The 20895-nt window shown below is 41.5% G+C and overlaps 1 protein-coding gene across 2 annotated transcripts; it reads left to right on the top strand.

Moving 5' to 3' along the window:
• Window positions 1-4954: 4954 nt before the first annotated feature.
• ints1 (integrator complex subunit 1) lies at window positions 4955-20656 on the top strand. 2 transcript variants are annotated; one of them, XM_023957149.2, is made up of 48 exons: window positions 4955-5084; window positions 5378-5512; window positions 5595-5885; window positions 6535-6731; window positions 6815-6952; window positions 7077-7236; window positions 7323-7428; window positions 7542-7728; window positions 7928-8073; window positions 8161-8302; window positions 8396-8572; window positions 8654-8762; window positions 8838-8958; window positions 9028-9105; window positions 9175-9332; window positions 9555-9651; window positions 9734-9825; window positions 9900-9960; window positions 10039-10236; window positions 10328-10457; window positions 10947-11123; window positions 11208-11357; window positions 11463-11642; window positions 11714-11818; window positions 11897-12064; window positions 12146-12257; window positions 12332-12490; window positions 12566-12712; window positions 12795-12893; window positions 13004-13128; window positions 13233-13487; window positions 13572-13731; window positions 13803-13934; window positions 14345-14513; window positions 14706-14832; window positions 14923-15038; window positions 15290-15377; window positions 15785-16035; window positions 17384-17513; window positions 17775-17908; window positions 18005-18197; window positions 18293-18417; window positions 18503-18612; window positions 18785-18898; window positions 19903-19973; window positions 20051-20142; window positions 20222-20331; window positions 20432-20656. In XM_023957149.2, exons 2-48 carry the CDS (start codon window positions 5458-5460, stop codon window positions 20545-20547), a joined length of 6558 nt encoding a protein of 2185 aa, XP_023812917.1. In that variant the 5' UTR covers window positions 4955-5084; window positions 5378-5457; the 3' UTR covers window positions 20548-20656.
• Window positions 20657-20895: the final 239 nt, after the last annotated feature.

Here is a 20895-nt window from a genome sequence, read left to right as displayed (position 1 = left end):
GAGCTAAAAATAAAACTAGGGTTTGTTGAACACCCATTTGTGAAACCTGAAAAAAATCATATCAATGTCTATATTTGCTGACGAAGAAAACAAAGAAGATCCAGCCATGTATGTAAAGACGCAACATTCTCTCCTTTTTTCTATCACCAAATATGTCTACACAGCATCTGAGTGCATGTTGCTATGTTGCCTTTGGCCATTTTAGGTCAAAAGTGGCTCTGTTATTGAATCATATTTTCCATGATGCAGAGGTTTAATAGTGCTCTAATTACTCAGTAAAGAAACAAAAGAGGAAACACACACTCAGCGTCAGAAACATGACGTGAGCTTGATGTCTAGCAAAGTTGAGACTTGTGGCAGATCAGAGTATAAATGTTGAGCTTCACTGTGTCATCACTACCACTGAGGCTAACATGGAGAGCGATGTTTCTAGTGTGTTTTGGAAGGAGAGCACAAAGTGCTAATCTTGTTTTTTTTTAAAATATGGTAAAGGCTTTTTTTGACTCCCCAATCAAAGAACAAAATTCTTATCATCGTTTATGGCAAATGGTTCATCGGATCAGCATCAATCACATTCTTGCAAAGATGGAAGATGTGATTGCCTCATGTGCACTGCCCTGTCTTTCCAAGCTGAATGCAAACATGCCAAAAGAGAAATAGTTGCTGGGCTCATGTTGGCTTTCGTTCCTCACACACTGACCACAAACAACAGCTCACCGTTTCCTTTTTGCACCAAAGTTGTACATGAACCTATTTAGCTAACCAATCCACATTTGCTTTCATTTTTGCAATATAAAATCCTAGGTGATGACCAACATCTGAGTCGATTTCAGAAGAATGAAAAGGATTATTTTTTCAACGAAAAAGGTTCAATTTAACCTGATAACTGGAGGTCACGTTATGCTGAGCTCAATGAAACATAAAAATGTGCCTGAAACAACTGAAGCACTAACAGTTTGCATGACTGAATGACTGAAATATTTCACACTAGTTGGTTTTAAGGCATAAGTATGCGTGTGAACATTATCTGTTTTGTGTACATGTCGACAGGTGGACATTTTTGCAGCTAGCAGGTGTGTTTATAACATTTGAGTGTGTGTGTGGACAGGCTCCGCCCCTTTTTTTTTTTTTTTTTTTTCTACATTTGAACCTTACCATAATGATTAACAACCAGTAAACTTGTTGCTTCATGCTGCTTCATGGTCTTATCCCCCTTCCCCTCCTATTATCACCCCCTACCCCCCCTCTCTCTAACGTCGCTCTCTCTTCTTCCCCTCTTTCCTTTTCCGTCCGGTCCAACACCAAAGATTTTCAGACATGATTGAAATTAATAAAGTTTGGCCTCAATTACAAAAGGGGTTTATTCAGACATACCTTTGGTTTGTCTGAAGATTAATAACCCCTCTTGTTAAAGTAAAATATGTCCAACACAAGAGGCCCTCGGCTCTCATCTGTCTGCCCAGCTGTTGGACAGGACAAGTTAAAAAAAAAAAAAAAAAAAAAAATGTGCCTGAAACAGTCTGAATCAGCATCTCACAACAACATTTTCATACCTCAGTTGGAGTAGATTTCACTGACATTAATGCTTAGAAATGAGGTAAATTGACAAGAAAATTGATATTTAAAGTTGAAATGATAATGGTACTAATTAATATAAATAAGATCATGCTTAAACATATAAAAAACAGGTTTCTCATAATTTAGATTTTGAAATATTGTTTTATATCAGGCTTGACCATTGTTTGAAGTGGATAAATTCTTATTTTTCGGGAAATAGTGAGTCATTATAAGGCTTTTAAATTTGAATAATATATTATTACATTGTGTCCTTTGATAGACTGTCCAGGGTGTACCTCGCCTTTGCCTAACTGTGGCTGGGATAGGCTCCAGCAACCTCAAGATCCCAAAAGGGATTAAGTGGGTTTGGAAAATGAAAGGAGGCATTGCGTTGTTTCCAAAATAAAGTTTATCCCCTCCATTTGTTGCTTAATAGGGCAGACTGCTTAGCATGGATAATTGTAGAATATAATAACCTTAAACAACCTCATGAAATGTGTTCTTTTGTGCAGTTTGGTTATAATTGAATTGGTAATTAACCCTTTTGCCATCTTAGGCACTTTAACGTTGGGAGTTGGGTCATCTAGACCCACAAGACAGTCCTCTGAACCTTTTTTCTTCAATGATTTGTGATCTTCACTGGTGTCCATGGATTACATGAAATCTTTCCACCTTTATCCATTTTTTTCTTGGTAGGAAGAACACGTCAAAGTAAAGGTGGGGTCATCTAAGATAGCACAAGGGTTAATTGGCGCAAATGTTATGGGTAAGACAATGTAGGACTATTAAATAAAAGATAAGACTAGTTTTTGGTAAGACATAAGAAATATTGTATTTTAGGAACAAAATTTGATGAAATCAAGGAATTATTTCCTTTTTGGAAGTTGAAACTGTATTGAACACAAGCAGCACATTTTTCTGAGATGAGCTCAAATGAGATGAGAGATAAAAGCAAGTAAGATCTGGTAGAAAAGAATGAGATAAGAAAATGGTGCACTGTAGAGACATTGTGGAAGAGAAACAAATGAGGCAAACTCGGCACGATCGCTATTGATATTCTGCGTAATTAGGACGTCTAGCTGCTCACTTAGTTCCATTCCATCCAATTACTCTCCATCTGTGCAGCAAATCTAAACTGTTTCTGTTGAGCCAAACAACAGAGAACATGTCAGACCACGAGAAACAGACTCATCAGAGTTTCTGCGGCTCTGGGGTCTGTGTTCTTGCAGGTCGTTTTGGATTACAGGAAGTAGCAATGAGTCACTAATCTTACTTCTTTGTGACTCACACAGTTGAACACAGAAATCTGATCTGGTTCAAAGAGGCCCCCTGTTGTAAGTGGATCGTTTTTTTTTCAGCATGCGCTTTAAAGGGTTTGTAAGAAAAAGAGATAAGATGGACTTAGATACTTTGAAGTAATAGGTCCACGTCTTCACTTGTGCTGTCTATTAATGAACCAGTCTAATTTAAACCCAGTTTATTATCTTGCTAAAAGTGCCACACGCATTAGGCATCAGTGTTTGGTTTGCAGTGGGTTACATCACCTTTTAAATCACAAGACTTGCTTTTTATACATTTCCATTGGTACATGTCCAGCGTAACAAAAGATTGAATTTGGAGGGCTCGCTGGACATTCCACTGACTTCACCAAAATGTGTTTCATATGAGAACAGTTTACGTAACCAGCTGGCATCCCAGAGCTGCGAGTAAAGGAACCAGAAGATACAGTAGTGGAGACGGCAGCTGCAGCTGGACGGCTCTCCGTGCTCCACCAGCGCTCTCTAACAACTTCACAAAAATGAAAATACTTTACACATAACAAAAATGATGGGGATCCCTGCTTTGGGGAATGTTGCCTCCTTTTGTAGAGTCACAGCTCAGCAATGCTTCTACAATAAACATGTCACTTTTTAACCGAAAACGGAACTAAACTTGGATTTTATTCAGAAAAGTGAAGCTTTGATGGGTTCAGAAACATGTTAATGTTACTTTTACTTCCTTAAAACATCCTTACACAAATATTTCTGAAAAAGAAAACACATTGACCAAATTTGGATTTGATTTGACAGACGCCCTGAAATTCTGATGATCAAGAACGTGTAATTTAAAGTTTGAAGTCAATTTATAAAACAAGAGAGAAGTCACTGTTATATTTCAGACACACCAAATGAAAAAATGACTGTTTTTGTCTTCAGAAATGGATCTGAGATGGCAGATTTATTTTTATAGTATTTTTAGAATAACGATAATAGAATTAGTCTGCAAAGACTTTTTCTGCATCATTGATTTCTTGACAGTTTCAACAGACTTGTTGATGTTGAAGTAAGGAAAATAGTCTCCATCTACCTCTAGGGGTTGTTGCATGTAATTACATGGGCATTGTATCTTCATCCAGGTTTGCATTGAAAAGATTGAAATACAATCGTGCTGGTTATAAAAGCCTCTCCGTGTTCCTAAGAACAATCTAATATTGACAGACTGATATTAAAACTACATATACACACTTATTGTACTAAAAGATATGAATCCCAGTGTAGATTTATCCTAAAACGAAGTGTTGTGAGTCAAGCATCACAACGCCTGAAAATGAAACAAAGCTGCTTATGAACAAAGTGCAACCATCATACAAGAGGTAATCGCAGTTGTTTAAGCAGTATCCGCTTTCTACAGTGTCCTGTTAGGGCAAAAATACGAAGAGACATTTTCTGACTGATATTAACCCAGGGAAAGAGGACTAATGTCAAAACACATCAATGGTTCAGTACCTCTATTTTAGCAATGTACCCTCTGTAAAATATTTATTTTCTTCCTGGAACCGACTAATCAGCACAAGACAGTTTTCCGTACCTTTCATAAATGAAGTGTTTCACACAGGAAGACAGAAAGTTTTGGGCTATTTTAAATTAACATTAAGAAAATAAATACATCAGTTGTGAAGAGAATTAGCAGCATTAAGATAAAAATGTTAAAAATAGAATAAAATTGTGGTGCAAGATCTTTGGGAAAGAAACAAAGCTCAAATCATGTCTAATTTATGTGCCAAATATTTTATAAAGGGGATTTCTTATTAACTATAACTACTGGGAAAAAATAGCTATAAAAATGATTGGAGATAATCACTATAAAAATAACTTTATTGTAAATTGACTGCATAAACATCATTAACAACTCAATAAGTCAATAGACAAAAAGTCACAAAACTGACTATTTAATTTATTATTAAAATGTGGTCAAATTTTTTGTTATGGTGAATATCATGAATTACAAGTTTGATCATTTTTTATTATTTGTTCAAAGCATTTTTATAAACTGCCTCTGCTCTGATGTTGTGTGCCACTGGAAGTACACTTGTTTGATGGTCGGTAGTCAGTACAAACTTCCCGCCGCTAGATGGCGCTACTTGCATTTTTATTGGTGAACGGTGACTTTAATGAAAGCAGAAGAAGTTACCGCTGCTCGCTCCCCAGTTTATTCCGTCTCCGGTTGAGACGATTATTGTTAAGTTTTATGTAAAGAGCTTTGTTCAGGTTAGTGATAATTCGTTTCAATAAACAGGATTATATTTATATAACCTTTCGATAAGACAAAAGTTAACACCAGTCACGTTTTTTGCCACATTCTAAACGGGTAAATGTAGCTAAAGCTGTTATAAGCTACACACTCTACTAGCCTTGTTTTGATTAGCCGCTCGCGTTTGGTGTACTGTGTACTAGTAGTACGGATGTAACAAGCAGCATTTTTTGAACTAAAAAAACGGAGTATGTCTATGCTACTGCCACATTTAATATGCCAAACAATGCATAATTTGCTTTATTTGCAGGATTATTTTTTTTTTGCCAAAGAAAGAATGATAATCTGTTCATCCTGTCGTGGATAACTTGATGATTTTGATCAGAGAAGATGAATCGCCCAAAACCAACAACTCTGCGGCGCCCAAGCGCTGCCAAATCATCGGGTATGATCAGCGGGAAAACACGAAGTATTGTTTTTGTAACGTAGCATCTATATAGCTAAAATGTGACATTTGACTGTCTCAGGTCATCCTCCACCTGGAGATTTTATTGCTTTGGGCTCAAAGAGCCAAGGTGTTGAGCCCAAAGCCCCCGCTGTTCTCCTGAAGCCAGCTTCATCAGGAATACCTACAGACCGGAAGAGAGAAGCCGCCTCCACCTTACCCTCTTCCTCGGGTCTGTCCACCCTCACCAAACGACCCAAATTGTCCACCACCCCTCCTGTGAGTGCACTTAGCCGCTTTGCTGATGTGGCTGCGGTAGACAAGAGGGCTATATCGCCTTCAATAAAAGAGCCATCAGTGGTACCAATTGAAGGTAAATTAACCATTTACTTTATGGTACTGAAAGATGTTTTGAAAACCCACTCCAATGATGTTTTTGCTGTTTTTATCATGATCTTGTGGTGATTTTCTGATGATGGAGGACATATATTAAAAAAGAAAGCTCAAAATTGCATTTCTGAGTATTTCTGTACTCAAAATGTTGTGAATCAAGAGTAGATGAAAAATGCTGCTCGAAAGAGAGCTTATTTCTGACAGAAGGTACACTGGCCACTTGCCATTCTGACTTATCCAGTCATACACAACTAGATCCACGTACGTTCGTTTTTCTCCTCTGAGCTGGCATCTGGCTCAAAACTGTGCAGCAGGATAGCTGCAAGATTGCTCATCATTTTTGTTGCACCAGTAATGTGAGGTTGGGGGTGTGAGGGGCTGTAAGCTAGCAAGCGAACGTGTAAACAGAGAGCTGTCAGTAACGAAGAAGGGAAGAGGAGGCAGGTTACTTAACGCCAACGGTCCCACCCACCACTCATAGGTGAATTTCTAATAAGCTCCTGAGCTCCTGGGAACGCTTTTAAAATAGCTTAAAAGATGATCGGAGTGGGTCTTTATGACATGCAAACTGTCAATAAAACAGTTAATGGCAGATGTAAAAGTATAATAACCTCTCTTTGTTTGGACAGTGTCCCCAGCTCTTCTTCTGGATGAGATTGAAGCTTCAGAGTCTGAAGGAAATGACGATCGCATTGAGGGGTTACTTTGTGGAGCAGTGAAACAGCTAAAGTTGAACAGAGCCAAACCTGACACAACGCTGTACCTCAGTTTGATGTTTCTGGCTAAAATCAAGCCAAATGTCTTTGCCACCGAAGGGATCATTGAGGTAAGACTCTCAGATGCATGTTTAACACCTACACAAATGTTGTCATTAAATGCTTTTGTCTAACCTGTTCCTTTCGGCTTTAGGCTTTGTGCAGCCTCCTGCGTCGGGACGCTTCAATCAATTTCAAGGCAAAAGGCAACAGCCTGGTTTCTGTGTTAGCTTGCAATCTGCTCATGGCAGCATATGAGGAAGATGAAAACTGGCCAGAGATCTTTGTCAAAGTGAGAATGTTAATGCAGGGCAGCCTGACTATTCATATTTCATTCTTCAAGCTTTTTTTTCTGTCATTTATGATTTTTTTTTTTGTTTTGTTCTAAATTTAAATGTGATTTTTTTTTTTTTTAGGTTTACATTGAGGACTCACTGGGGGAACGAATCTGGGTCGATAGCTCTCACTGTAAGAATTTTGTCGACAACATCCAGACTGCTTTTGGCACCAAGATGCCTCCAAAGAGTATGCTGCTGCAGGCTGATACCGGCCGCACAGCGGGGGATCTCAGTGCAGGTAGAGTTGAAAAGGTTGCTAATTCCTTGAGAGTTTGGATGCCAAAAAGCACATTTTTATTTATGGATTTATTGTGGCTGTTCTAGGTAGCAGCCCTCATCCGTCCACCCCAGACGAAGATGACAGTCAGACTGAGTTGCTAATAGCAGAAGAGAAGCTCAGTCCTGAAGATGAGGGACAAATTATGCCAAGGTATGAGTAGATAGATTTTTACTTTCGTTAACTGGGGTAAATTATGTTAAAGGATTCTTTGTACTAAAAATAATTGGTGGGAAATTTTGTGGTTTTTTTTTGTAACCTTGTAGATATGAAGAACTGTCAGAAAGTGTGGAGGATTATGTCCTTGACGTCCTGAGGGATCAGTTGAACCGCCGACAGCCGATGGACAACGTTTCCCGAAATCTGCTGCGGCTTCTCACAGCCGCATGCGGCTACAAAGAGACCCGACTCATGGCAGTGCAGAGGCTGGAGATGTGGCTCCAGAACCCAAAGGTGAGAGTTTTGATGAAGAACGGGATAAAAGCAGCACATAAAACTGTATCTGATTTAATACGAACAATAGTAACTGATAATCTATACCTAAAACATGCAAGTAGAAGATAAAGTGTACATAGTCTATATGGGCTCAACAAATAAAAAATGAATCGATTTTTGAAACAATTTCTGATTTTGTCATTTTGTGTGCGCACAGCTCACTCGACCTGCTCAGGACCTCCTCATGTCCTTGTGCATGAACTGCAACACCCACGGAGCAGATGACATGGAGGTGATCTCTAACCTAATCAAGATCAGACTTAAACCTAAAGTCCTCCTCAACCACTACATGCTGTGTGTCAGGTTTGTGGAGTCCGCTTTCTGTGTTTGTTTGTTTGTTCCTCTGTCTTGTTCAGCCACTGACTCATGTGTTCTAATGTTATTCTCCAGGGAGCTGCTGAATGCTCACAGAGACAACCTGGCCACCATGGTGAAGCTGGTGATATTTAATGAGCTGTCTAACGCCAGGAATCCCAACAACATGCAGGTCCTGCACACCGTGCTGCAGCACAGCCCAGAGCAGGCACCAAAGGTCAGACTCAACCCTGAATGTAGCTGATGTGTTGTTTACACTTTCTTTTTTACCCCACATAACATCTTTACTTCTATATTGTTGCATCTGCAGTTCCTGGCCATGGTTTTCCAGGATTTGCTGACTAATAAGGATGATTACCTCCGAGCTTCCAGAGCTTTGTTGAGAGAGATCATCAAGCAGACCAAGCATGAGATCAACTTCCAGTCGTTCTGTTTTGGTTTGATGCAGGAGAGAAAAGAGCCCAGCTATGCTGACATGGAATTTAAAGTAAATCAGGGAAACGTCTTAAGTCCTAACACCTTTAATGGGTTTTTAGTTTAAGCTGCTTTACATTACGTTTTCTTTTAGGAGCGCTTTGTGATCCAGGTGACAGATTTACTCACCGTCTCCATGATGTTGGGCATCACTGCTCAAGTCAAGGAAGCGGGCATTGCGTGGGACAAAGGAGAGAAAAAGAGTACGTGTTTACTCCAAATATAAAAGTTTTCTCCGTGTTTCTTTGGATTGGTTAAAGGTGTGTGGTTTGTCGCAGATCTGGAAGTACTGAGGTCTTTCCAAAATCAGATTGCTGCCATCCAGAGAGATGCTGTGTGGTGGCTTCACACGGTGGTTCCTACCATCAGCAAAGTCAGCCCTAAAGACTACATTCACTGGTGAGTGCTCAGTGTCTTATGCATTTACCCTCACAAGTCTTTGTCATTTTAATAGCTTCTTTTTCACAGCCTTCATAAAGTCCTCTTCACTGAGCAGCCTGAGACGTACTATAAGTGGGACAACTGGCCTCCAGAGAGTGACAGAAAGTGAGTCTCCTTCAAATATTTACCTGTTGTTTATTTCTGTTAGTGGATCAAAAGCTTTTTCTGCTTCAGTTTCTTCCTCCGCCTCTGCTCCGAGGTTCCTCTGCTGGAGGACACGCTGATGCGCATCCTGGTCATCGGGCTCTCTCGGGATTTGCCCCTGGGCCCGGCGGATGCCATGGAGCTGGCGGATCACCTGGTCAAGAGAGCCGCCGGAGTCCACTCTGACGGTGCATTCAGATCCCCTTTAGCTGTTACCGGTCACTATCGCAGCTTTCAAAATATTTATTCAACCCTCTGATAGTTTGGACGTTTCATAAACATCCACGCTTCAGTGTAATGATCTGTCGAGAGACGGTGCTTATTAGCGTTTTATCTGGGCATGCTAGTGAAGCGATGCCGGGAAAGTGGTTGGAAATGAAATATGGTTTGTCTGGTTTCCCATTAAACAGATCTCGAGGTCCTGAGAGTGGAGAGGATCCAGCTCATTGATGCGGTGCTTAATCTGTGTACATACCACCACCCAGAGAACATTCAGCTTCCAGTGGGGTATGTTAGCGGCCTTTCCTGCTTTTCAAACAAGCTGATTGGTCATACAGACAGAAATAACAAATGGCTCATATTGTTTAAGGTACCAACCACCTAACTTGGCCATATCCACCCTCTACTGGAAAGCATGGCTCCTTTTGCTTGTGGTTGCTGCCTTTAATCCTCAGAAAATAGGTACACTTCACGTTTGTTCTCACAGAAACTTTATCATCTATTATTTGTCATGTTTTAACCTTCTTTTCTTCAAGGTTTGGCTGCCTGGGATGGTTATCCTACTTTAAAAATGCTGATGGAAATGGTTATGACAAAGTAAGCTGATGATTGAAAGGGAAGTGTAGTTTTAGAATGTTAACGCCTACGGAAACAGATGTTTTCTTGTCTTCTTAGTAACTATACATACCCTCCTTGCACCATTACTGATGAAGATACCAAGACAGAGATGATCAACAGGGAGCTGCAGATTTCCCAGAGAGAGAAACAAGAGATTTTGGCTTTTGAGAGCCACTTGGCAGCTGCTTCTACCAAACAGACCATCACGGAGAGCAACAGTCTGCTGCTGTCTCAGCTGACCAGTCTGGATCCACAGTAAGACGCAGGGAGACGTAAACACAAGATAAAACTAAATACACTCTCTCCCTGTTTTGTTTTGCTTATTTAAAGTTTTGTTTTCGTCCAGGGGTCCTCCTCGTCGGCCTCCTCCTCAGATCCAGGAGCAGGTCAAAAGCCTGAACCAGTCTTTGCGTCTGGGTCACCTCCTTTGCCGCAGTCGCAACCCCGACTTTCTCCTTAACATCATTCAGAGACAGGTGATGGCCTTGAACGCATCACTTTCACCGTTTCACAGACGCTTCAATCAAATCAAACTTTATTTACGAAACACTTTTCATACAAATGTAACGCACAGTGCTTCACTGGCTTAACACAATTCTAAAATGAAATGATAAAATACACAGAATGGCCTCAACCCCCCACCACTCACCCCACATAAAGAGACATGAAATGACATGAAAAAAACTCAAATTTATAAATAGAAATAGGGCTGTTTCCGTTTATCTCTGTGGCATTTTAAAACATTCTTAATATATGTCCTTCATCAGAAAAATTCTGTTAAAAACATAATGTCATAAAAATGGACACGTACATGTTTGTTGCATGTTTTTTTTCTACTTAAAAAATATATATTTACTGAGCTTACTTTAAAATTCTTGAGGAATCCTCACATTGTAAGCTACAAGTCTTAAAAAAGAATCTGTTCATTTCTCTGTTTGTCTGAAATCCTACTTTTATTTTGACAGGCCTCTTCTCAGTCCATGCCGTGGCTGGCTGACTTGGTGCAGTCCAGTGAGGGGTCCCTGGATGTGCTGCCAGTGCAGTGCCTGTGTGAGTTTCTGCTCCACGATGCCGCAGACGACGGCTTTCCAGAAGACGATGAGGAAGGCGAGAGCAAGGAGCAAAAGGCCAAAAAAAGACAGGTGTGTTAAAAAAAGTTCAGAGTTCAAGCCGGAGGTTGCTCATGTCCACATGTAATCCTGTTTTGTCGTGTGCGTTTCTGATAGAGACAACAGAAGCAAAGGCAGCTCCTTGGACGGCTGCAGGATCTTCTGTTGGGGTCAAAGGCAGATGAGCAGACGACATGCGAAGTTCTGGATTACTTCCTGCGCCGCCTCAGTTCTTCTCAGGTGGCTTCAAGGGTTCTTGCGATGAAGGTAATGCATTAAAAGCAACAGCAAAATCATTTTGTTTTGGCGGCACATACAAGTTTTTGTGATTTTTTTTTTTTTTTTTTATTTTATTTTTTTTTTTTTCTGTAGGGTTTGGCTTTGGTTTTGAGCGAAGGTGGCTTGAAAGATGGCGAGGAGAGAGATCAGCCCATGGAGGAAGATTCCGCAGATGCAGAACTTTTACCAGGATACCAGTGGCTCCTGCAGGACCTCCCAAAGCTGCCTTTATTTGACAGCGTCAGAGGCATGACGTCCACTGCCCTGCAGCAGGTTAGCTCACCTCATCAGTGACATGTGCATCTCAAGCTGCTATAATTAAATGTCTGCTTGCTCTGTTAAAGGCTATCCACATGGAAACAGATCCACTGACAATCAGTGCCTACCTCATCTACCTCTCCCAGAATGCACCAGTGGAGGAGCAGGCTGCTCATAATGACCTGGCGCTGGTAATTTTGCTCATCTTTTCAGTTTTTGTTTGTGTAACCAGCTTTGTTCACAGTGTTCATCTTCTTGTCTGGCTGTAGGACATCGCTCGGCTCATAGTGGAGCGATCCACCATCATGAACAGCCTGTTTCCCAAACACTTAGGCAGACCGGAGGCGGATGCCGTCCTGTCTGCGTTCCTCAACATCTTTTCTGCCTACATCAGGAGGATGAGGAAAACCAAAGAGGGCGAGGATCTGTACAGCTGGGTGAGCACTGGACACAGAACAGAACAGAGGCTGTTTTTGTTTTGCATAGCAATGAATTACTGTATTTTAAACTTTTTTCAGTCAGAGTCTCAGGACCAAGTGTTTCTGCGCTGGACTACAGGAGAGACTGCCACCATGCACATTCTTGTTGTCCATGCCATGGTCATCCTATTGACTCTAGGACCACCTAAAGGTAGCTCTACTAACCATCAGATAGTATTAAAGGAGCCATAGAAACATGTTAAGGGTTTTTTTCTTTTCTAACAGGCGAAAGTGACTTCCACTCTCTTTTGGACATTTGGTTTCCTGATAAAAAACCGCTGCCCACTGCTTTCCTGGTCGACACCTCAGAAGAGGCCCTTCTTCTACCTGACTGGTTGAAACTGAGGATGATCCGTTCAGAAGTTTCTCGTCTGGTTGATGCCGGTACAGCTTCATTCAGATTAAAGTATTAGCTAGAATAAAACAAATCCTAATGCTTTTTATCGTCTTGTTTTGTAGCTTTGCAAGACCTGGAGCCTCAGCAGCTGCTTCTGTTTGTTCAGTCGTTTGGCATCCCGGTCTCCAGCATGAGTAAACTCCTGCAGTACCTGGATCAGGCTGTTTCTCACGATCCACAGTCGCTGGAGCAGAACATCATGGACAAACGTACAATTTCCCTGCAAAAACTTTCTATGGAATCTATTTAAAATTTTTATTCTTGACCGTTCGGGGTTTTTCCTCCTAACAGATTATATGGCTCATTTGGTTGAGGTGCAACATGAGCGAGGCGCCACAGGGGGGCACACTTTCCATCATTTGCTGAGTTCTTCTCTTCCTGCTCGCAGAGGTCAGCCCATTAAATGCTTTTTATTTGCAGTTTGAGCCTTTATTAAGCCAAAATCTCATAATACTGTGATTTTTTTATTCACCTAATTAACTATTTCTGTTCAAATACAGATTCCTCTGACACCAATAAGGCTAAAATTACAGTGGAAACCCCCCACAGCTCTGTGAAGATGAGGGCTGCCAGTCAGCTTCCTATAGTCGGACCTGATGATGATCTTACTGGATTGTTGCTTCAGGTAATTTTTTGTGTTTTTTTTTCTTTTTCTCTTTGTTAAAATCCTACAAAAAGGTTTTACTAGTTCAGGCTTCTGTCAAAATGTCTTTTTTTTTTCGTCCCTAGATTTTCCCCATAAAGGTGGACCCTCGCTGGCTCGGCCCTCCTGCCAGTCAGCTCTCCCTGGCTCTGCAGCAAGCTTTGGCGAAAGAGCTGATGCGAGCCAAGCAAGGCCATGTCCAGCAGGGTGGGCTGGTTTTCCGTCTGCTGCAGGCCATCGCGGCGCTGCTCACGTCCGCCCACGCCGCACCCATCGTCATGTCAATGCACCACAGCCACGCCCTGTCCTGCCCACTGATGCGCCAACTTCACCTCTACCAGGTGAAGCATATTAGAAGCACGAGTCTCTCTGCTGCCTCATAGGTCTTTCTTAAATGTCACCTTATGGTTGTGCTTGGATTTTAGCGCCTGGTGTCTCAGGACATTGCTTTCTCTTCGCTGTTCCTCAAAGTCACTGTGGAGATGTTGATCTGGTTAGACAATCCCACAGTAGAGCCAGGCCCTCTGAAGAGTCTGCTCAAGTCTTTTGTCAGCCAGAGCTCTCACACACACAGGCTTAACGATGGTGAGCACCCGGACTTTTAATATTTGGATCATTGCTTGTTTCTGGCTGAGACACAGGAATTTGCTCTGCAGTGCGCACAGGTTTCCTCCACCTGGCTGAAGCTCTTGCGTATCGGAGAGACGCCGAAGTTCCTCTGAGAGCCGTCATAGTCATGCTGAAAGCAGGAGAGAGATGCAACGCAGAAGCTGAGCTCGTTGGTAAAGGTATTAAAGCCGTTCTGAAGAGTTACAGACCCACTCTGATCCTCTTTGGAGCTATTCTAAAAGCATTTCCAGTGGTCTTTTAATTATGATTAGGCCATTTTTTAGCCAAAATCAAAAACACTGTGTCATTTTCTAGGACATAGTTTCTGCAAAGTGGTAGTAGTTCATTAGAAATCTGCCTCTTGACTGTTGGTACAGAGCAATCCCGCCCCTTGCCCTCCCCGTTGTGGAGGGAGCTTGTGGCTAGCCCTATTTAACAAATGGGCTCTTTTTGGAAAGATATTTTTTCGTCTTTTTCTGATTCACAACAATTTGGATAAAGAAATGAAATTTTGTGCTTAATTTTTCATTATAAATGTCCTTAAGCTGATCTAAAGATTTGAAAGTTGTAACATTTAGCTCTCTCTCAGTGCTACAGGGGCTGATGGAGGTGAAGTCCCCGTACCTGGAGGAGCTGCTGTCCCTGTTAATGACTGTCGGTACGCAGACTGGGACTGCTGGCCCTGTTGCCATGGTGATATCCTTGCTTCTACAGGAAAGCGAGGAGCGAGCCGTAAAAAAGGAAGTGGATTTGAAGAGGTGAGCACTCCAGCTCCATTTCCCCTTCAACATCTGAGAAAGTTTAAGAAGCCTGGATGAAACACAGCGACACTAGTTTCAATTAATTTTATAGAAATTGGAAATCAAAAAGAGCAAAAGGAAGTCTTACTGAAAGCAGTTTGAAGTCAACAGATTTGCACATCAGTAACACTTGAGTCTGTCGTTTGCCAGTGGCCTTGAGGTAATAAAGGCGGGACTGAGCTCCGGGCTGCTGGTTGATTGGCTCGAGCACCTTGACCCTGAGGTTACTTCCGTGTGCCCCGACCTTCAGCAGAAACTGCTGTTTGCTCTCAACAAGGTAAGATAAGCTTTTCTTTTTCCTCTTATCGTTTTCTCGCACAGCGAGTGGCATTTCTGATTCTCCCTTCTTACTGTTCATCTGTTTCAGGCCCGAGGCTCTCCAGCCTACAGACCTTATCTGCTAGCTCTGCTAACCCATCAGTCAAACTGGTCCACACTGCTGCAGTGCATCAGTGCTCTTCTCAGCAAACACAGAGACCACAAGTACACCACTTCTTCCAAATATATCTTGTTATGGATGAGTTTTAGTGATCTAAGGCAAACATAGTTTAATTTTGCCATGCATGTGCAGGTTTTCTCAGTGTTTCTGTTCAAAATTCTAAATAAGCTACAGAAGTGAGAGTAAGAGTAAGCAATCGCTGTGCCACAGCTGGAACACCTCGGCTGCAGCTCTAGTGTAGATTTAATACATCCGTCAGTGAATGTAGAACCTTAGTTCCTGCTGTTTCTCACAGGCTGGATCCGTCCTCAGCCCTGGACTTTCTGTGGGCGTGCAGCCACATTCCACGCATCTGGCAAGGCCGTGACCAGAAGATCCCCCAGGTAAAGCCAACCTCTTGCTTCCTAAAAATCATTTGATCTATTCCTAACAATCATTTTCCAGGAAATAGTTTCTGGCAGTAAGTAGTTCATTCAAAATTTGCCTCTAAGGTGGGGACAGGAGTCTTAGCGTGGAGCAATCCCGCCCCCTTTCCCCTCCCTGTTGCCAAGAGCTTGGAGCAGGGAGCTTATGGCCTGCCCAGTGTATTTTCCTACGTCCTTTTTTTAAATGATCTGCCCCTAATTCACAACGATTTGAATAAAGAAATACTCAGAAATGCAGTTTTCTTTATAAATGTCCTCCATAAACAGAAAAATCCTACAACAACATGTCAAAACACACAATTTTTATCCAAATGGGTCTTTAAAGAGACTTAACACTAATGTTTATTTTCTGCTTGTGTGTGCAGAAGAAAACAGAAAAGTTTGTGCTTCAGCTCAGCTCAGAGGAGCTCATCAGCTTGGTGGACCTGATCTTGTCTGAGTCTGACCTCGACACCTGTGACGCCCCCCAGCACGGAAAAAGCCCTCTGGACCTGACGTCCTGCTCCCTCATCCAGTCCAGACTGCCGCTCCTTCACTCCTACTGCAACGGAGCAATAGAAAACATCAAGAAAGTGTCCGAGTACCTCATCAGCTGCTGCAAGAAGCGGGAGAAAAGGTGATCAAAAAATGCAATAGAACAAATTAAAAAAAACCTTAACATGCCGTGCCAACAAATTAGGGCCATTAAGCCTGCTTACAGGATGCTACACCAGGTTTGCTAGTTTCTTCCTAATTAGCCCAAACGTGTAAAGTCATTTATTTTCTCCTGTTACCGCGCTCGCAGGCTTTGGCTAACTCACCCAAGATTTTCCTTCTCAGTGAAGATGAACTTTTTAGACTTTTTTCTTTTCTTTTCTCCTGTCAGCCACGACGCCGCGGAGCAAGGAAAGCTCGATAATTAGATCTATTGGTGTGAAATTAATAGCAGCAGATGTCGTCTGTGCTGTGATCTCTTTAAAAGCTCAGTGTATTATAATGAAGGCAAGAGGATTAAGGCTGGAGCTCTAAACTTGACTGTGTTGTGAATTCCGGTTCTGACTCGACTGTCGCAGATCAGGGTGCAACTCTTTGTGGAGGCAAGCCCCTCCCTCCCTGAGCATCTCTGCTTATTAAACCTCTCTAATGAGGAAACTTTGGCCAAGGTCAAGAAAGAGGAGCTTCACAATGACTGTTTGAGCGGCGCTAAAGCTTTCTGTTTGAAAGTGTTGCCAGTCTAACTGCGGTGGCATGAAAACAAGCTAGAGTTAAGGGTTTTGGCCCGTGTTGAGTAAACATTTGATTATACATGAAGTAATCGGCTTCAGAGCGGCCTGTCATAAGAGGGGCTTTATTCCAATTACAGACAAACTACTAAAAAAAAAACCAGCAAACTCTTTAGTCTTGTTCAAGGTCGCTTTGATTCACTGGAAGCTGAGCTGTAAAAGACTCTTCATTTAGCAGTGGGTGAATCATGAGTCTGACAAAAGCCGCGGCCGCTAAGAGGATTTCATCAAGCTGCAGTGACTTGAAGGCAAACGCGCCTGAATTACATGAAGCTACTCATGTTTTCCGTTTGCCTTGATGAACGTTAAGTGTTGTTTCTTTGCCGACAGAAACAATCGAGTAACAGCTTTATTGTGATCACTGTTCCAAAGCTCCTTCAAAACAATTTTTTTTTATTCGTAAAGCTACTTTTCGGTGTAAAAACATAGCAGAGCTCACTTGAGTTATCAGACTTGGCATGGTTTCCATGGCAACAGGAAATTGTTCAATCAGCCGGTGTCAATGAAACGGCTTCCAGCTACACAACTTAATAACATCAGGGATTATGGTCTGCATTATTATTTTATTTGGCTGCTGGCTTTAAGATGGACGCCTCAAGTGTCCTCAGAAAAGTTTTAAAGAGCAGCTGGCTCATTTATTTGTCCCCAAACTGCACCGAACACGCCGCTTTGTGTCTTGATTTTTTCTTTTTGTGTCCACAGCGCAATGAGTAAACGCTGCCAGAACCTGCTGCTGCAGATCTACCTGCACTTTCCAGAGGTCATCCAGCATGTTTCCCTGCCCGAGGACACTTTCAGCAGTGGGGGGGCTGCAGATGGCAGCAGCTGCAAGGTAAAGAGGAGGAGGGTCTAAGGGCCGGGATGCCCAGTTCAGCGTGGTCTGTGTAATGTAGTTTAGCAATTACCTATTGTATTTTATGACTGATTTGATGTTCTTACACAATAACCAATATGAAGCCCATTGAGAGACTAGTGTTGTAATTTTGGGCTATATAAATAAAATTGGATTTAATTGAAAGAAAGTGTTCCGTACTCGATGTGGGTACTCTGTTGGGTACACTTGTTCTTTCTAATGTCATTTAATGTTCCGTAGCTTGACGTCCTGGTCCACCGCCTGGTCTCACTGCTGGCAGATGTGGGAGACTCCAAGTCTGCAGAGAACCGTGTGTCTGACGCTAACCTTGCCTGCAGGAAACTGGCTGTTTCACACCCTGTTCTTTTACTCAGGTAAGGATTTTATGTTTTTTCTTCTTCCGCGAGTTAAAGATCATCTAATACAAAGAAATTTTTTATCCTTATCAACCCCCCCCCCTCAATTCCCAGACACCTTCCCATGATCGCAGGACTTTTGCACGGGCGTGTTCACCTGAACGTGCATGAGTTTCGCCAGCAGAACCACATGACGTTCTTCTGCAACGTGCTCGACATCCTGAAGCTGCTGCAGCCGCTTGTTTTTCACAGTGACCACCAGAGGGCGCTTCAGGACTGTCTCCTGTCTTTCATGAGGGTCCTGCAGGTAAGCAGCTCCACATTTCTAAAACTTAGTTGCTAAATGATTTGTTGTCACATTCAAAGAGAAGCTCCTCATGTTTCATGTTTTTGTTTTTTTAGAACTTTCAGAGGACTCGTTCTCCTTTGGTCTTCATTAACAAATTTCTTCAGTTCACACAAAACTACATAACCCACGACGCAGCAGCAGCCATTCCCTTCCTGCAGAAACACTCAGCTGTCTTACAGTAAGTCAGGATTAGGTTTTTTATATTTTTATACCAGAAAGTAAAACATTTTTTTTAAATTAAAGGTTTATTTTTGTCATTTCAGGAGTTTGTGTGCAGAAAATCCAGACCTTGTGCAGCTGAAATCCCTGCTAGCTGGACTGACATTACCATTGAAAAGCTCCTCTGCAGAGGTTGCAGCAGAAGACAGAGATGGTACGCTTCAAAATCTTAACACAGGAAATGCTTAACTTTTCAAATGAAGTAAATAAATCTGTTTCTCAGTACTAAAAGTCGAAATGCATTTTAGGGTTTGAGAGCTACACCTTTGGAGCATGATTGTTTTTAAAGTAATCGTTCACACGGAGCTTTGGTGTGTTTTTTGCAGATGACTTGTCCACTGGATCGCTGCCGCTGGTCAGCATTTCGGCTGCGTTTTCTCTGAGCGCTGCAGACATGACCATGTACACGAAGAAGATGTCTAAAGGAGAAGCAGTGGAGGGTAAAAACAGGAGAGCCAGAACACATCATTTCTGAACTGGAGCTAAAATCTTTAAACTTTATTTCATCTTACAAGTGAAAACACAACAGCAAATGAACGAATGCGTTAATTTCTCACAAAGGAAAACTTCCTGTTTTTAGTAAATAAATAATAAATATGTGAGGACACTCATTGAGTTCAAAGTTTTATTAACAATAAAAATTTGTAAATTAAATACATTGACTTTTGGTTTTAGTAAAACTTATTTAAAAACAGTAAATAGGTAAAAAATAGTTTTTACAAGATACTCTCATCAATTTTTATCTGATTGATTCTGTCAGTCACTCCAATAAATCAACACGGAACAAAAACAAAACAAATGCTGTTATTAGTGATTAATAATTAGTTTTTCCCAATATTTTTAGGCTTACAAATAAATCTCAAATGTGTTCCCTGGTGTTTTAACGTGTTCTTGTGGCCTTTTCTGATGATGGAGGACATGTACAGAGAAAAATAAGCTTGAATTTACATTTCTGAGTATTTATTTACTTAAATCGGGAATCCAACAGTCCTGTTCACAAGTAAGAGGCGAGGTTTTTATGCCACTCTGCAGAAATTATGTCCTAGAATTCAACACTTTTTTATTTATTTTTTATTATAGCCGAAAATGGCATAATCATAATTATAAAACCACTGGGAACGCCTTTACAACAGATCAAAAGATGATCATAGTGGAACTTTATCATGTGTCAGTGGTGCTGAAGGTTAATTGTTGTAGTTCCCATTTTATAGCACCAGGTGGCACAGTTACATGAGAATATTTTTATGATTCATTTATCTCTTTATACCACAAAAGGTTAACTTTAAAAAATCCTGCAGGATATTTATGGGCCAATTATTTGATCAGATCATTGTTAAGAGACAGAAACATGTCATTTCCCTATTCAGTGCTTGCAGCAGCTTCACCTGAGTCTGAACCGCTTTCTGCTGCAGTGACTAACAGGCCGCTTCTCTCCCTGCTGCAGATGTGTTGGAGGTGTTGACAGAAGTGGATGAGAAATCCAGGAGAAACCCTGAAATCATCCAGTACTTCACTGTGAGTCAGAAACTACAGACACGTGGTCAAAGTTGTAGATTATCAGGATGGTCAACATCTGGTGCTGCTGTTTGCAGAGCGAGCTGCAGAGACTCATGACTTCGTCGGAGGAGCTGTGTCGGAACATGGCCTTCAGTCTGGCCCTGCGCTGCATTCAGAACAACCCCTGGTTAGTTCAGCCTGAAGACAAGCTGTAACGAAAGGGTTCACTCCTTTTTGACCGTACATCTCTCCTCATTCTGCTTTAGTCTAGCAACAGACTTCCTGCCAACGTTCATGTACTGCATGGGCAGCGGGAACTTTGACGTGGTGCAGACTGCTTTGAGGAACCTTCCAGAATACGTTCTTCTCTGCCAGGGTAAGAAAACACCCTCCGAGTTTAGCTGCTAAAAAAATATAACAATCGGTAATGAAAACACTAGAAAGAGATGAGTAAATGCTAATGCTTTTCCCTGCAGAACACGCCAACATCCTGCTCCACAAGGCCTTTCTGGTGGGAATCTACGGACAGATCGATACCAGTTCAATGATCTCAGAGTCCATGAAGGTTCTTCACATGGAGGCAACAACATGAGTCTTACTTTGTCCTCTTTTTTTCTCTCTCTGTCTGTGCTTTTCAGTCATACATTGCTCTGGTTAAACTGTCATAGTGAAGCGACTTTATTAAATTTGCTGAACAGAAACATTGTGTCCGAGTTTAGTACTCTTTTGAATTAGTAAAGAAAGAAAATGCACTAATAATATTCTATAAAAGAGAAAAAGAAAACGCACACGTGGCTTGTTAGTTCTTTCACCAATTTGTTTCAATAAAGTTTTTTTCAGTCCTAAACAAACATTTTGTTTGCCAAAAAAATCCAAAAAATGGATTCTCATTTTTGAGCCATTAAATGCAGACATTTTGACACAAGTTTTATTTTTTTAT

This window comes from Oryzias latipes, chromosome 8 (assembly GCF_053564925.1).
Source record: "Oryzias latipes strain Hd-rR chromosome 8, Olatipes_Hd-rR_3.1".
Taxonomy (NCBI): Eukaryota; Metazoa; Chordata; class Actinopteri; order Beloniformes; family Adrianichthyidae; genus Oryzias; species Oryzias latipes.
Note: the sequence above shows the minus strand (reverse complement) of the source record. Positions and strands in the feature narration are given on the sequence as shown.